The sequence below is a fragment of the Adelges cooleyi genome, unplaced genomic scaffold (assembly GCF_023614345.1).
Source record: "Adelges cooleyi isolate 19-005CV unplaced genomic scaffold, UGA_ACOO_1.1 ACOO_flye_CR_arks_rails_tigmint_CR_PRNA_21, whole genome shotgun sequence".
NCBI classification, from domain to species: Eukaryota; Metazoa; Arthropoda; class Insecta; order Hemiptera; family Adelgidae; genus Adelges; species Adelges cooleyi.
Window position 1 is genome coordinate 4,447,622 of NW_026095871.1, and position 18,580 is coordinate 4,466,201.

At 33.5% G+C, this 18,580-nt stretch overlaps 1 protein-coding gene across 1 annotated transcript in view; it reads left to right on the top strand.

Moving 5' to 3' along the window:
• LOC126834495 (uncharacterized) overlaps positions 1-18,580 on the top strand; it is a 102,751-nt gene that overhangs the window by 39,632 nt on the left and 44,539 nt on the right. Inside the window, exon 2 of the mRNA XM_050566451.1 lies at positions 3,343-3,418. Within this exon, the coding sequence (XP_050422408.1) occupies positions 3,343-3,418 (76 nt within the window). The remainder of the gene's footprint in view (positions 1-3,342; positions 3,419-18,580) is intronic.

Consider the following 18,580-nt stretch of genomic DNA (forward strand, 5'->3'; position numbering starts at 1 on the left):
GACATTTGTTCGGAGCTCGAACACATAGGCGATAACGTAATCGGTTACTTGTGATTTTGTTCTTTGTTTTTATATAAAGGTCAAAGCTGTGACGGGTATCATTGGCAACTATCAATTTATCTGTCCGCTGTACCTAAGCTGGAATGATCGATGAAATCGCTAGACTTGTTTTTCTAGGTTTGCATTTTATTTTGGCGATTCCACAAGTATGAAAGACGCGCGTTAAGTCGGGCCAGAGCAGTTTTGTCAGTTTTGCATTCTAAGTTATTTTCGCCAAAAATTTCAATGTTAGTAAGATTGATAGTAAGCTCAAAGACGTATACATGATTGTTATTGCTTTTAAGCTACGAAACTAAAACATATGCGTGCACACACCTGTAATGCTCGGAATGCACGCTTTGGCGTTTAGGAAATACAGGCCTAAGTATTTTATTATGATCTATATTTCGGTTATATAACCCACGGAATACAAGTGCACGCGGAAACGGTGACTATGCAGCCGGTATCTGCCCACTTGTGTGAAATTCGTTTTACACATTATCTCCTATGCTCACATATTTTGTATGTACGGTACGTACGATTTCCAGGTTTTTATTTTCCACAAGACCGTGTTGCGAAGGCGAGAAGGACGGAGGGGAGGAGTAAAATGCACTTGGTACACTTAAACCGGCTAAACGCGTCCGCATTCCAACGCCGATTGTATATTGTGTGAGCGTTCGAGGGGCGCTAAAAGCTTCGATTGGTGGTCGACCCTTTTGGAAAAACAAACGACAAGTCGTCGCGGAAAATGCGCAATCCAACGGGTCGACTGGCAAAGGAGGAGGGGAAGTGTGTATATCTAAACGGTTTTTTTGTTGTCTTTTTTGAAATCGTGCCAAGAATACTAGCCAGCGTGTAATATGTTTTTCCTCGACTCGCGGCGTTAAGTGAAATAGCGAATTATTTAATTAACGACGTTCGTGGGTCACGCACCTTCTGCCCTCTTAGCCATAGCTTGTTCAGACGAACGTTAAGTTTATCGCCCATCTCGAATGTCGAACCGCATATTTGTATTTTCGAAATTGGCCGGCGAAAAATAGGGTGACCACCCAAACACGCACTGGCAACGGACAATTAAAAATAAACTATTACATTAATATTGTAATGTACAGCAAAATTATTGCTTAGCTCCAGAGACGTCGCCGTTGTACTGTCTTTCATAAAAAAAACCTTCTAAGATTCCTTAAAAAACAATCATTTTGTAGAATACCGAATCTAAAATGATTTCCCACGCATTATATAGACTTGATATTATATTCAGTTTATTTTATGTGTTTTTTGAAGCGATGGGACAGATTTTTTAAAATACTGTCATTGTCGTTGTATTTTAAAAATCATCCTGTAGTTGGATCGTCAGACAGCGTCGTCTGTAAAGTTACTCAAAATTTGATTCCCGTAGTTGTCAACTCTAATTAAGAAGTCTGCGCAGTCCAGACAAACGCACTTAAATATGTACACGTCGAATTGCCAACAAAGGCAGAGGGGGCAAACCTACCGAAACTCCATTAATATTGAAAAAACAATTAATTTTTAAAGGGTTTATTTTTTTTAGAATTTCAGCGTAACTAGTTTTGTTTTTACCACATAATTTCACAATCATCATGTCTCGTTCCATCCATTCGGGCGGTATAACCCATTTTATGGAAATGAACTTTATTATAAGAATAATGTATTTAACGCGTTATGACATTAAAACATATAATTTCATTGCAATTCTAGGTAAACTTTCTGGCGGGTTCTGAATTTTGTTTTTTTATGTCTCCGTTTAGTGCACATTTCCTAAATTACATATTTTATTACTCATTATTGTATGCGCGAGAACATAAAATAAAAGTAAATTGTAGCTTCGCATAAAAACAAATATAACGTATCATTACAATAAAATGTTTTAATTAAACACTATACAAATATTATTAGATTTAAAATTATTTTACTACAACGTTATTTCACACAATGTTTCTTGAACATAAGGAGTCGTGTCTTTAGAAATATATCAATATGCTTTTCTATTAATTATAATTTTTTGTTTATTCGATTTAATAATATTTAATTATTATTAACATTTTTTTCGAGTAAAAAAAGCCTGTTTACGTGTTTTATAAATTTCGAAAAAAACTTTAATGTAGTTGTGTTTCTATTTAATTTTTTAATTTTAACGTGTTTTCGAGTAGGTAAAAACTGCTTTATTTGGTGTAAATTTAAAGATATATGTATATTAAAAATCTTTTAAATTCATAAAACAAATTTTAAAACAGTAATGCAAATCAAATTATTTGTATTTAACCTAAGCATAAATTGTATTACTTAAAAGTAATACTTATTTTACTAAAATATTCGTTTGTGAATCAATTTTTTTTTTAATGACGTTTTTAAAGAGATTTTTTATCTGTCATAGAGGTTTAATAAACATATTACTTACAACGCATGGAGAAGCAACTAGTGTTAAATTAATTCAAGTGCATACGCATATCCGTTACAATAAACTAGCTTTATTTTTTATTCATTTTAAATCTCGTAATAAGATCAATGTCGAGCATTATACAGGTAAAGATTGTTCAATTTCATTTTATATGCATACAACATGGTAATAACCGTAGGAGAAATTTTTTTTTTTTTTTGGTACTGATCTGATATTAATATGATTAAATATTCTACTGAAGCCACGCGAATCATAACATAGTTCGTTTACATAGTTACTGATCAATACAAATATTACCTATATAATACCTATTTAAAAAAAACTCATTATAATTTGTACAGTTAACAATAAACTGTGTACATGGTATTAAGCATTACTCATACATGTTCTAAATTATTGGTTTATATACATGAGCTGTAGAAATTGTATTCATACATATTTTTATTGATGCAAATAAAGCTATTAAATTATATTATGTATAAGCAATATTTTTGGTTTTTAAAGTGTTTTTTTTTTATTATAAGCGGAAGGTCATAATATTTGAGAGATGAAAAATATATATCCTAATACCATGTTTATGAAATGTGTAATGTCTACTATTTTATTCCGGTTGGCGACTCTAATAAAATAATTCAGACAAGTCTGCCAGACGCAAAGTTTTATATTTTTAATCTTGCAATAAATCATGATTTTTCTTAAATTCATATAAACAAAGAAAATCGAAAATGTTATTTTAGTATTGCTTTTGTGCAAAATGAATATCTATAAGAACCTTGTATACAATATAAATTAGACACTCTGGTATTGTAGTTTTGATTTATTTTTAAAGATGGTTTTTATTCAACATTTTGTACTTATAAATTTTGTGTATATTTTATTTACAGAACATATTGGAAAAATTCAACCCTGGTGCTAGGCAAATGATCAATGCGGGAAAGGCATATTTGAAAGCTCTGCATGGTAAGTAATTGTTATACTATAATAGTTAATAATAACTTTAAACACAAACTGTGAACTCAGTTATTGAACTTAACTGTTTGAAAAATGTCTTACATGTATTACATAAGTGGCAAACGCAGTTGCACAATTTTATGTTAATCAACGAGAATTCTCTAAATATGTCATAATTATGAATAACAAATTCGATTTCATCGCTTTTTACTGAAACTTTCATGTACATTAATGAAATATTCATAGCTTTTCGTAATTACTAACTTAATGTTTCTTTGAGTCACTACCTAATCCAGTTAAAGTATATAATTTGTTTAGCCTCATTTAATATTTTATTTTATACGTTTCTTCGTCCCCTCTGGTTGTTACTTTTACACTCTTTTGGCAAAAGTCAAAAAGTTTTTGGGAAGAAGATACACAAATAACCCTTCCAGTAGTTTCAGTGAACATTTCTAAGCGAAATTTATAAAAAGAATCGTTAATCATTTCCTCTTTCAAAAGGAATTTATTAACAATTAATTTTTTTAAACAAATACATTGTTTCAACTCTTTTTTTTTATTTTTGAAAAATATATTAATTGGTTTCTTCTTTATAGCTTCGTGTTTTTCCTGAACACATTATTAGTTAATACATATTTTTTCAATGCTCAATAATTTATATAAACAAACAACGTAGCAATGAAAAGTCGTTGAGGTATTGCAGCGACATCATATTTTTGGGATGACTGTTTTTTTTTGTAGTGTAAATAAAATATATTATTATAAAAATGAAAATTAAACTTTTTAGAGACCCTAATTTTTTATGACGATCTGTTGGCCATATACTTGGAAAATATTAAAACAGAAAAAATGTACACGTATTATACATCTCGTGTATAAATATGTATAGCAGTGGCTGTATAGTAAATCCTGGGTCGGTTCCGTACCCCGAATTTCAAAATTCATGCACGTTAAACACTAAACAAGGTTGTATTAAACATATTTAGCATTCGACTAACAAACTCTTCTCCGTAATCCGATTTGGTTCTTTTTTGTGTTTGGTTTTGTTTAAATCCGACTAACGCTACACATTTTATATTGTACCGCAAGGGTAGTATAAAAAGCCATTAGATAATAATTATTTAAAGAATTAATTTCCTCTTAAAATACTATTATCGTTGAATACAAATTGCAGATAATTTTAGAAATTCGTTTGAAATCGATCGGGTTTACCTTGACAGGAAAATTGTGTATTGACTTAAATAATAATAATTAATACCCCTAAAGCCTATAACACGCGATAAGATGTAATTATTTAAAGGGCCGATATTATACTTTGTTTTTCAGATCAAGTTGGAATACTTATAATGTTAAACATGTTGTTGACACGTTATAATATGCTTTATGTTTAAAATATAAAACCTATTTTTGTTATTTAAAAAGCTAAAACTGTTAGCTATAATGATTAAAAAATATAATTTATAAATCATAAATCACAAGTCTATATAATTAATAAACTAAAAAAAATGTACAACTAGTTGCCAATATATTATCGAAACGTGAACAAAATGGACATTGTTAACACAAGGCTCATACAGGGTCACGGTGGTCACGGTGTTTTCGCAGATTAAAAAAAAAAACCATAATTTTGTAAATTTGTTAGGATATCTTGAAAAAATGTATATTATGTATATATTATTACAGTCATTGCGTCTTGGTGTCATTACAAAATATATAATACCTAGACAGTTGAGTAACGCGCGGTATTGTGCGGTCGCCTTTGCGTGTAAACTTCTCCAATTTAGTATTTTTGCATTTAAATTGAAATAGAATACGGGATGAAATGATTGGAGCTGGTTCGCCATAAGATGTTTCTGTTACGAGAGGAGGAGGAGAAGGATACACGTGTCTCCTAATAAAAACTTTATCTCGGCCGGCGGCGGCGGGGGCACTGTGTAGAAGTAAATCAGTCTGTCGCCAACTTATGCATTTTACAACGTTATAGGCTGCCCGAATTGCTCTTGTACAGGCTTCGCAGTGGTCGTCCCGATGGCATACAAACAAGCTTACTTCCCGCCGAGCGAATGTTTTGAATAAAAACACTCACACGTTATGTATACACTGTAATACTATACAAACAGAATTTTTTTTTTTTGGTAAACCACCGACGACGTTGTCCGTCGGTTTTTTTTTTTAGCCAATCCCTTGCATATCTTTCTGCGTTTCCATCCAATTTCTTCTCGGCCAATGCAAACACAGACAGCCACCAACGCCAAAGACCTAGCCGGAGACAGTGCCCGACATCATAAATATTTATCAAAATATAATATGCATGATTGATGACACGCGTGCATGTTGTTTATATTATCGGTACACTATACACATATAATATTATAATGTATACAGTATAAATATTATGATCGTATGCCCGCCGTCTTCATCGCCGTCGTCAACGCACCCCCGGACAGTTAATGTTGTCATTGGTCAGGACGAAGGGGTGTCATGATCCATGATTGATATCTTCTACCACCACCGCCACCTCTTTTCTTCCCCTAACCGTCATATTGTTATTACTGCTGAAGGATGATATTACTGTACGCGTCGTCGTTGATTGTTCGGATAGAGCTCATAAATATTTTTTTCTTTCCAAAGATTAACGCTTACAATATAAAAAGAACACATTAACAACCGTGTCCAGACTGACAATTGTATATATACATATATACACCTGTAAAAACTGACCTTCCAAAACTAACGACTCGAGGGTTATTATCTGATATATATATATATATATATTATATGATATACCTGCTCATCCACGGCACCTCAACATTGGCCTTATGGCGGCTATTACTTTTTCACACTCGTTTTAAGTTATTATATAGATTCGTGCAACCTGAGTGTTTACAGGGTGATCAACTAAAAGAGATCCTCTCGTTTAAAAAAAAAATTCAAATTTCATAGTTTATTTTGTTTAGAAAACATTTTTGTTTATGTTATATCACAATATTATACACAGGTATTTCAACTTTTGAACTCTTAGGATTACAGTTATTTAGCACGTTTAGTGGGATGGAGCAAACGAGCGATGTGGTATCATTTTTTCTACGCGTTACTCATCTGCACTTCTTCTACAGCCTAATCTTTCAAACGTTAATACCCCTGAATTAAACTGTTCAACACTGTTTATCGTCCAGTCAACATTTCCTTGAAGAAGTTTGTAAAACAAGTGCGCTTTTTGAGATTATAAAGCGAGTTATTCCGTGATTTCGCAAAGCACTCAGAAAATACATGTTTGTATATACCTAATAATTAATATACAACCTTATAATGGAGTGTAACACTCGTGTTTTTTTTTCGACAGTTTTAAATGATATAGAATTTTTCTGGTCATTATCATGGAATTTAATGCGAATATTTTATCTGTCGCATACACTTGTCGTCGCGGAATTAGATATAATTTTGATAATATGATTGCCTTGTATTCTTTTGTCCGAGCATCTCCGTCAATATATTGTGCACGGTTGTATACAATATGTTTATTCTAGTCTTAAGCTTAATAATAACATGTGTGTGTGTGTATATATATATATAGTAAATATTACATGTACACTGCCTTGAACTTGAAATGGCTCGAGAGCGCGTTTTTATAGTGCAAGCTGTAGAAAGGGTTTGAACACACATTTGTGTATGTTATGGGCGTAATCGAAATGTTACGGCGTTCTGCCAAAGACCCGATGGGCATGTATGGCCGTATTAAAGTGTCTGGCAGTCGTGAACCGGATGACTTTGAGCGAGCAACACTGGGTGTAATGATATTATAAATGTGTTGGGGTGTGGGCAAGGATATATTATATGTATATATATATATATATATATACGGTGACGGATAACGGATAGGGATGTAATTGGATTATGGGTAACAATGCGCCGGGGGAAAAAGTCTTGGAATTAAAGCGCAGCACAACAAAACGCAAAAAAAAAAAGGAGAAAATCCGCAATTGCAGTTCGGAAACCTTTTAAGCTGTCAAACTTTCACGAGAAGAAACATTGTACTTAGTTTTTTTTTTTGGAGCTTGTGGGGACGATCGTGGCTGCATAATAAACGCAACCGACGACGCAGTGGGGAACGCATGGGGCAGTTAATTGTCCATCGTCATTATAATTAGTTGAAGTTAGATTAGGTTTAAATATACTTGCGTCGAATAGCTGAGGTCCAAAAAATTACTAGTGCTATTTTACTTAAAAACAAGCATTAATCATATAATGCTCATCAATTAGAACTTTTTTCTATCCGTGTTTGGTTTTATAGTTGTTGATACATTCTCGAAAGAAGTAATGAATAAAATCCCTGTTGATTTTCAACAAGTCTACACATTATCGCACTTACTATATATTATGTGTGTGTGTGTGTGTGTGTGTGTGCGTAAATTGGTCATCATTGGTCGATGAATTTTGTAGGGCGCGCGCCGAGTTCCATAAATGAATATCGACGAACACATGAATAAAACATGTCCCAATAGAAAAAGGCGTCCCCCGCACGCCTTACAATACAATCGCAATAACATATTTTGCAGTCTGCAAAAGCGATGTACAGCCATTAAAATACACACACATCGATACGAGCAACTCTTTAAGTATTGTTCGCATAAGTCCAAGCGAATACCGTCCTTCGACTGTCTTCTTTGGACATTTTTAATAACATTATTGCCGTTGAGGTCCCGAGAATATAATATTTGTATTATTATATACGGGTTTCCTCCGAGTTGTCTCGTGTTCAATGCACGATCGTCATACGAGTTTGGATCAAGTCCAAGTGCGGTCTCGGTATAACCGTGGACTGCAGTAATCGGAATTTATAAAGAAAAAAAAAATGATTTCAACACAATATTATACTTACACTTTTGTACGTTCAAAACATAATATGTCACTGTTACACTCGCACAAAAGATAAATTGGTGAAAGCTCTCATGCGACTTGGGTCACACCAAACAATAATCAAATCCCGTTCTCATTTGTATACTAGTAAATTAATCGATTGGCCTTATTTTAGAACATATTGGTGTTCACTTCAGTCGGGACTCTCTCGAAAAATGTGAACTATAAAAGTATGTTGTCCGGTATAGTTCGGTTAGCCATTGAAATGTGATATTCTACGGTCCGCATTTGGTTAAGAATGATCATAATTTAGACCGTTTGATTTGCTACGTTAAATGTTAAATTGATAGCAATTCGGTTAAAGTTGTGTTCATAGAGTAAACATTTCGGTTTGATTAGATCCAGCCTGGCTTCAGTATTTTTATAAATAATCACGAGTTGTGGTCTGGTAAGTTAAAATGTGTATTTTGCAAGGCCCTAATGTAATAGGGGGGGGGGGGAAAGTAATATTATTAGGTTTTCAATTTCTACTTACGTTTGGACGAAAGGGAATTGATTTAAGATTCGAATTCACGGCGGATATTGTCCCGAACTGTTTGACCTAACCAAAGAAAACGATAATAAATGTGTTTTTAAATCGTTGTCCGAAACGGCCGTTGCCCGTTATTCAGTCTGCGTTTTTCCGATACAACTGCCAGCCGCTTTGCCCCTGTCCTTTTTGTTTCTTTTATTTATGTACAAAACTAACATATAAAAAAAAGCTAAACCGTTTCAACATGCACGCAAACCCTTTTAATATTATTATTCTCAACGGGCGTTTAGGGTCAGAAATTAATTAGCACCGTGGGTCAAACGAATTTATAATCGGCTATAATTATCAGCAGCTAATAAAACCATATCATATTGTGTTATTAGTTATTACGGTAAAGGTGTAGGTTAGCCTACCTAACGTTTTGTATCGATAAAGTGGTCTTAATAATAACTATTAACTAATTAATTGTTTTTTTTTTTTTGTTACAAGCAGATAAAAAATACGGCCGATACAATATACCCAATCCATATCTAAAATATTTAAATGTATTTTTTAGATAGATAAATCATACGGCAGAAGCTATTTAAGTGATCAAAATGGATTATTATATGCGTTTAATTACTATGGAATTTAAGTTAAGATAACAAAAAATGATTAACCAACTTTTGTCTGGGTTTCAGTTATTTATCTGCACACATACAAAATAATAATCACGATATAGTGAACAAAGGAGGGAAAAACAATTACAGCCAATCGAGTTATATACAATAACGTATTAACACCCTTATCAAGTTATGAATATTGCATAGGCATCCTGTTAAATAATTTCCTACAATTTGCTTGCGCTTAAAAGTGTTCTTGTAGGCTTTTCGGTTGAATTAAGAATCTTCTTAATCTACTTGGCTTGCTTGGCAGAGTAAGAAAACGGCAGGGCTGAAATCGAACGTAGGGGAGGAAACGATTCTCCGGCGGAACTAAACGAAACACAACGAACAGGGTTTAATTTCGAAAAGCTTTTTTCGCGAAGAATTCCGTTGATTGAACACACATCCCCCCACCCTTCGTTTTTGCGATACCGAGATATCCGTTAAAGGGTGACGTTTTTGACTAAATGTGACACTCGAGACGCAACGGCTTACCCTTAGCACTGTGAAAAATGAGACATTCCTTTTTCAGTTACACGGTTAAACGGGCGAGGCGTATTAATAATTCAAAGGAGAGCAAAGTGTCTGCTGGGTTTTTAATTTGGAAATGTATCAAGTTAAATTGGGCGAAAAAGTGTATTATATTATATACTTAGGCCGATGTCGATAAAGGGCTAAGGGTAAGCACGTGCTATTTATTTAAAAAACGTATACTTTGTTGTACACACGAATGATGTTAGACCTTTCGCCTTAATATAGTCACGCCACCACAAATATACTGTTGTGTATATTGTATAAGCTTAACATAATGAAATTATATGCTTATAAAATAGTATTATTTATTGTACAGGAATATAATAAATGTTAAAATAAAATATTCTGTAGAAATGTGAAAAGGGAATGATTAGGATGGTCGACCCCGCTTTTGTGAAATAAGTTGGAGGAGAACATGAAAACAAGTTTTGGAAAATATTTTACTCGACTAATGATTCGTTTATGTGTACTGCAAAAAGAAAACGGACTGACAGAAGTTTGAAAAATGCGTATTTTTATAAACAATATAAATAATCTTTCGAAAACAAATATCTTGAGTGGTATTCTTAGAAACCGTAAATCAAATAATAATATTTCAAGTCATGTACCTATAAATGATAATATTGTTCTCGACGTGATGTATAACAATTATTTTAAAAGATCAGTTTTATCGTTTTATGGTACAACTTTTATTATCACGATACGCGTCTCATTGTTCAGGTAATTTTTTGGTACAAAGAAAAAAGGCACTCGGCCTGATAAAACTTAATTTAAAAAGCTAATTCGTTTAATAAGAAGATACGCCACAATGGGTAGCCTCGACTGGGCAGAGATAGGGATTTCGTGATAAAAGAAAACAGTTTTACGGTAGATGAAAACATCCTAACGAGAAACTCGCCTAAACTCTTTGCCAAACGTTGAAGGATGTAGGTGGAACGAAGAAAAGAGCGGAATAAATGAATAGCGTTCGCCCCTGTTGGATTATTCCCTCGGGATAAATTTACCGGAAGCAAACAACACAGGCATTCCCTCGGTGAGTGATTTCTCATCTTTTTTTATGTGTGTGTATATCCGATAAATATGAACTCCAAACAATAGCACTTTCTTTCTCCAAATTTAATACTGAATATATAAGGATACAATATTATATAGTGAATATGCAATATGGTTTCCTTGGAACAAAATTACATTTTTTGAAGAAGCAAAATATTGTGTGTTCATGATGTGTTTTCTGTTTTTTTTCCCATCATTTTTAAACATATTGTTGCCAGAGGAAAGGTGTCTTTTATTTTCATACAGGGCAAACATTGTTGGCGAGAGGGAAATTCAGTAAAGGCTTCGAACACATCGCATCGTTTTACTCGCGAAACTTATTTTGGATTTAACTCGTGGTGAATAAAAACGGAAAAGCACTTCGTTATGCTGTTTTAGGAAAACAAAATTTCAGTGTAAATGTAAACTTACTGCGAGTAAAGTGCTGTAACACTCATTTTTCATCATCATCTGTTCTCAATACTTTGCTAGTTATTTTTATAAGTCATCAGTCAAACAGAGGTGCTCGTGAGTTCGGCGTTACCGTCGAGTGGACTTTCTAATTTTAATTTTGTTTTCCGGCGTTTACGGCACGGTAAAAACTAAATTACTCTGAGAAAAACCATAAGAACTTGATAATGCAAACCGAATTCCAGTAGTTTTGCACAATACAAGTTGTACAGTCGTTAGCGCCTCTCGAGACCGGTTACTGACGGGGGAGGCAGATCAATGGCATATCGTGCAAATGAATATTAATGGTTAATGGAGGCCGATGGAGTTCATTATTTGTTGTTAGTCCCGAAATAACATTTGACTAATGGACCGTGGCCGGCGGGTGACAAATAGCGTGTCGGCTACACCGGAGTCTGCTGGCGTGTTGTAATTCCGCAGTATTATTTCCTTTTTTTCCTCCCCGTAAGTACACCAAAAACAGGAAATTAAAACGGATCTTTAAAGTAGTGCTACTCTTTGTCGTCGCGTTTAAAACTCGCGGCTCCGTGTTCTCCCCTTTTGGAATTTCATAGCCGGATGCCTTTTATTGTCCAAAAAGGGTCAGCGCCGTTGACTATTTTCTTCGCTAAAATATTTTCAACCTACCCTCGATTTCTGCTGCTGTTGCCTCCGCTGTTGATGTTTGCCGGGCCTTTACACGGGCATGTACGAATAATTTGGCAGTTTACATTCTGGAGGATGCCTTTACATATTATTATTACAAACCATACTAGTATGTGTAGTGGCGAATTACAATAATTGGTAAACTGAACAGCTGGAACAGATTTGGGTTGGATCGAGCAGTTGGGCGACAGACCCCACACGCTTGTGTGATTTTCTCTTTTCGATTTTCCTCTGTCCGGGACGATTGGTGTAGAAATTAATATATCGCTTATTGATTTTGTAGTTTGACATCTTAAACATTTTCCACGTGGATAAAAATATAGCAGTATCGAACAATATAAAGCCAGTGCTCGACCGAAATATCGTTTTGGTCAGATTTGGTATACGGAAGAAAAGATAACGGCATTTATATGTTTCAGAATTATTAATAGGAAACCCCGTCGCAGATGGTCGTCCGAAAGATAAAGGTCTATGGTGTAGGAGGGGGAGGGGGCAATATATATGAGAAACGGAGCAGATACATACCAGTTTTTTTCCGAATGAAAAGATTCGACTTACGAAAACTTGAAGGGACGGCAAAGTCGATCATTCGTGATAACGATATTACGGTTTTTGACTTGAGACAACACACACAATATACAGAATAATAATATAACTTAAAGTTTATTCGGTATATGTGTTTTTTATTTGGCTTGTAATAGGTATTGGTCTCTAAAGTATTAGCACAGAGTATAAATCTATACTCTATAATCTTTAATCTATAATGGTATGTTTAGTTTTCCATAGGCCGATAGTGTAATTTTGAACACTTTTCCGGCCAAAACTAGGTTATTTTTTTGTTGTGTTACACGTTCTTGTATACATTAGCGTGTACCAAGTGTTTATGTTTAATCGTATAGGCTTGGCTAATTTAAATTAAACCGTCGTACTGTTATAAGTAATAAAAGGAATCTAAGCAATCAAGTCAGCATAATATGGCCGAGTCAATACGTTGATTATTTTTGTGGCCGCTGGAATAATTTTGTAAACTTAAAGAAATTATTGTGTTTAAAAGTTTGAAAACAATTTTCCGATACTTAAGTTTATGAGAATTATTTATATAATCTTGACAAGGTCTTAAATTTTTACGGGGAAAACATCTCTCGTGTAATTTGCTATTTCAATGAACACCATTAAAGCCCACGTCGAAATGTCAATTGTAAAAGGTTAATGGTGTGGAAATTAGAATGGCTTAAAAAATACATTTTTTATACATAAACGTTTTTATGGTTATTTAGTTTTAGGAAATATTTACCCTTGGATTTTAATCACGAACTTTCAACAAAACTTTAAAGCGCACTTTTTTGAGATTATGCTAAATAAAAAAAAACCCATATGTTAGTAAAAGCTTAACGTTTATTTGAAACAATAGTGGGAGCACATTTCAAAACAAAAGCGTAGGTGTTATTAACCGATAAATCAATCTAAAAGTTTCTAAGTTGATAAATCTTTTACTATCAGAAATAGCTTGAAAAAAAATTGAAAAGGAAACTTGCAAAACAAAATATGATATTAGCTTGCACAAAAATGACTGTAAAGAATTTATTGACACGAGTTGATTTATGATTGTATGTAAAAAAAAATGTATAATTTTAAGGTGTATAATTAATATAAGCAAATTGACAGGGTCTCTACATATTTATTAACACAATTCTCTACGCTGCAGAGTATAAAACAGACGAGTTTTTGTTGCTGTAAAATTATTCACCGACCTTCATTAAAACATATTACACGGTGCTCTATCTTGATATTATATATATATATATATATATTTATATGCTACGGTGTATGAACGCTGTGGGGCCAATTTCCCTCTTTTTATAGTATTAATATATTATATTATACCGTCTCGAAAAGCACAGGCGTACACGAGACGGGTTCAGGGGTCGTCGTAGCTTTTGCTCGTTTTCGTTATTTATCCACTCCTCCCCCTCCCCTCGAAAAAAACAAAGTGTTAATCAAGAAGAATAAGTAACAAAAGTACATTTTACACAGCGAAGGTGTGCGGTAATCGTCGACAACCTCGGCCGTTTATCAAAAGTGTTCGCGGTGCCCAAAACGTTCCGGCGTATTATAATAATCAACTTCTAAACAACAGATCCTCCCCCTCGAGCGCGGCTGTCTCCCCACTCTACACACCCTTCGCTGTTATCACTATGATTATTATTATTATATGGTCTGCTGTTTGTTAAGTCGGGGATGGATGCCCCTGTAATTGAACATGCAGAAAGCGGTCGGGCTCGCGGGTTACGACTGCGAAACTTTTGCTTTTCCCCGGTCTCATCCTCTCACCCACATATGCTCTCCTCCACCGCCCCTGCAAGAGCTGACTCTCCGGAAACTTTCGACACAGTGTTAAACCAAGTAAACTACACGGTCGGTGATAATTACAAAGCATACCGGTAGCGGTGTGGCTTGCGCTGTACTAGTATGATGCAATGGACGGTTGCCTCGTCTGATCTAACCCTATGGGCAAACTACTTCTGAGCGAGGACTATATAATAGGTCACCGAAATTTCTTACCTTCATAAATTCGCCTCCGTTAACTAGATAGGTTCCCTGCGTATACAGAGTGTCTAAAACTAGTTGAGTTTAGTTTGAAATAATTAACATAAGTTGAAAGTTTAAAACAAGCAAAAAAAAAAAAAAAAACACTTTCCCAACGTTTGCAATTTATTGAAAAGAATTATTATCGTCAAGTTGGCATACTTCAAAAACAACTATTCGAATTAATAATTAAAGATATCAGAACCTAATTGGGGGAAAACGTCTCCATCGGACCATCAATTTTGAGAGGCCCAAAATTGTATTTTGGATCCTCGACTCGAGGCATAAATTAATAATAAGCAATCGGTCCATTAGGTTAGCTTTAATACTTGTTTAACTTGTTAATACTTCATATACCGTAGTCGAAGTTTAAGAAAATCAACAAACCAGCTCTCTTGCATCGCGCCGGGGAAAAAGTTATTATTATAAATACTGCTATTAAGAGTCTATAAGTAAAAGTTGTTTTGAGAGTCAACAACCTATTTAATGATCGAGTACTCGTTATTGTTAAGATAATTAAAAAAAAGCAATCGTTGTGGTTTTCAATGTTTATAAAAAAATAAATTACGTTTTTATTGACTTTTATGTTTTATCTGCTTTAGTTGTAAAATATCTGTTGTCTTTTTAAGTAACAATATACACATAAATATTATAGTCGCGAGATACCGTTCATTGTTTAATGACTGGAGATGCAAATTAAACGGCGAGCAACAAAGTGGAAATAATTTACCAAAACAATCGGCCGCTTGGAATTTCTTTTGAGATTAGCAGTTTGCATTTAATCGAGTAATATTAAGACAAATAGCATTAACACCGCTTAAAAGAATAAATTATATTATGTACCTATGTATGCTTGTTTTGCATAACAATTTATTCGAAAAGCATTCAATTGTTTCTGAAATTAAAAATGTATACAATAATAATTATTGTACACATTTTCAAATTAAATATTAGACCGTCCTTATTCCTTAATTTTACATTTTACCGTTAATTAACCATAATTGTGCGAAAACTCATGATTTTTAACAATAATTGTTAAAACATCAAAAAATATAATGAAGTAAACTGTCAGGGTTCGTTTTCGTTCAATTGTTTATTTGTTTTTCTATTTTAATTAATTTTATAAAAACTCAAACGTTATCTAAACGTTTACTATCCTTATATCTTAATAACAACTATGGTGTGTATAGGGCGCTTGAATAATATTTTTTGACAAAAGTTAAATTTTTCACTGTGATGGCAAAATGTTTATCTTATTGTGGTCGGCGTGAATAAATTATGTAAATGAATCACAGATATCCGAGGTACAAGATATTATTGTGTTACTGTATAGGAAAATTGTTTTAATAAAAACAAACACTCTCTCTGTAGAATAGGTATGTTGTTTTGAACAAGAAAGTTCACACGAACACTGTGGATTAGTCCTATTAAATGTCAAATTTTTGTTTAAAGACCGTCAAATATTTATGTTGGAAATTTTCTCTTTACCTATTTGGAATAGGTCACAACGGCTTGTATTGCTATATAAAATGTCATATATTATCCTAATGGATTATACTATATATATAAAATATATTATAATAATGTAGAACTCTTGCTTTAGTCGAATACGTGCGCGTGCGAGGAAACCGGGAAACTCTGGAATCGGAAAACCATGAAAACAATATGCTACCTCTCTATACATAGTGTATATATCTATAATAATAATATAGAGTTATAAAGCTGTTCTCTGCACTTGGGACACAGTTAGTCGTGAAAAGCCACACGTTGCTGTAGTAGACCAATAGCGGTTTCTGTAGCCCTTTTTGATGTCGTATACCGGTGTTGGCAAAACGCACTATACTGTATAATACATAATAGATAACCTATTCTCTGTCCTCGGTTTCCTAGTACCGCGGAGTGCGTGCACTTGATGCCACGTGCTTGTACATTTGCCGGCAAATGCCTTATTATTTGCTTGGCATACAATAATATAACACTCTTGAATGCATACATATTGTGTTTGTACAGTTGATAGGATGGCGACGACGACCCTCGATTGTTCGCCAACGGGACTGACAAACATAATTATGGGTAAAGAGGTTTTTGCACACAATATAGTATTGTCGTAGGATTTATATTTGATTAGGATTACGTTGTACAGACAAAATAGCGACAGTATGAAGTGTCATAAGGTTTACATTTCAACGCAACCAACGGCTAAACTGCAAGTGTGCATCGCTACCAGCGTGTAATTTGCAAAAATGACTTTTTGGGTTCCACTTAAATCCTTTTTTAATTTAAGTGTTAAGTATATCTGTACATGGAAATGGATAAGAAGTAATAACTGAAATGGTTGTTCAATTTTTTTAGTGTGATAGTTTTGTGTACAGTAAAAAATATTGTGGAAATGTCGCTGACCATTGTACGAATCTGACAATATGCCGTCGCCTACGTTAACAATTGCAGGAAATCACTTTTACTCATATTGTAATTACTAGACGCTACGTTGTTTCTTTAAACACTAACATGTATGAATAGATTAGCATAAACTAATTTGGTCGGTCGATAGAAATAATGATTGAAAAAAAAAATGATTATAAAAACGAATTTTGGAAACGTGAAAGCTGTCTAATGCGGAATAAAGGCGGAGGCGTAGTGCGGGTTATTTGATTATCTTAAAAGGAAGAAGGATAAACGTTCAACGGATATTTTCCAATTTCACACTCGCATGGTGATGATGATGATGACCTTTTACTGGTTTTGTTTATCTAAAGTCAAGCGCTTTCATCTAAAATACACTACCAATACAATATTTATAATATACAATCACTTATTACACAGTTTTCACGCCCCTGCAAATTTTTATAAATATTAAAAATTCTAATTTATTTTTTTGGCGTTTTTTTTATAATAACAAGACGGAAACATAGTCAATATTTGTGCACGTTTCAGCTGCACGCAGATTGCATAAATGTATAAACGCCATTTTCTAAGTATATACATGACGTTTATAACGGTACTACAACAGAAGAAAAAATAATTTTTATTTTGTACGCTTTTTATATACCGGTGATTAGTAAAGCGGCCGACACATTAAAAAATGAATGATAAAAATAATATCTAATATTCAAATTCAAATAAAAAAATTATATCATACAAAATCATACTAAATAAGTGTATGTCTACACTAGCATATGACTTGTGTATTTCAAAAAGACCTACATATATGTATTCATACAATTAGGGTAATAAACATACCCCTCTTAACGTGAATTAATATTAGTTAAGAATTTACTAATCATTTCAGTCAGTGATTTACTGTCGAGAAATTAACTGAATTACTATTTCAAATGGAATTTATCAAAAATATAATTTCACTTATACATTTTTCATACTTGGAAAATATATTTTTTTTTTTTTTTAATTCTATCGCATCCTACAAAATTCTTAGGCATATCACTGACAAACTCTTAGGTATGATTTTATTGGAAGCGCTGTTTTGAGAACAGAATTCTGGATTTCTAACTCAAGTTCAAAGTACTAAAATTGTTATGAAGTTCAGGAAAAAGGAATGACAAATCAATACTTTGTATTTTCTATATTTTTTATTTTAATATACTAAAGTTAATCCTTCAGTTTTAAGTGTAAATAGGTACTTATTAGTTATTACTAATCGGATTGAATATCGTCTTTGCGGTTATACTCTGATTATAAATTGCCGAAAAGCTCAAATGCCCTTGCACGACAGAATGGTCTGTATATGAATATTTTTTATCTCGCTTCTTCTGAATTATCATCTCGAAAGCTTTTTATGCGAAATGTTTATATTATACTGCTGCAAAGTGCGTTTACCTTTCTTTTGCATCACATTCGGGTTACTCCTCCCGG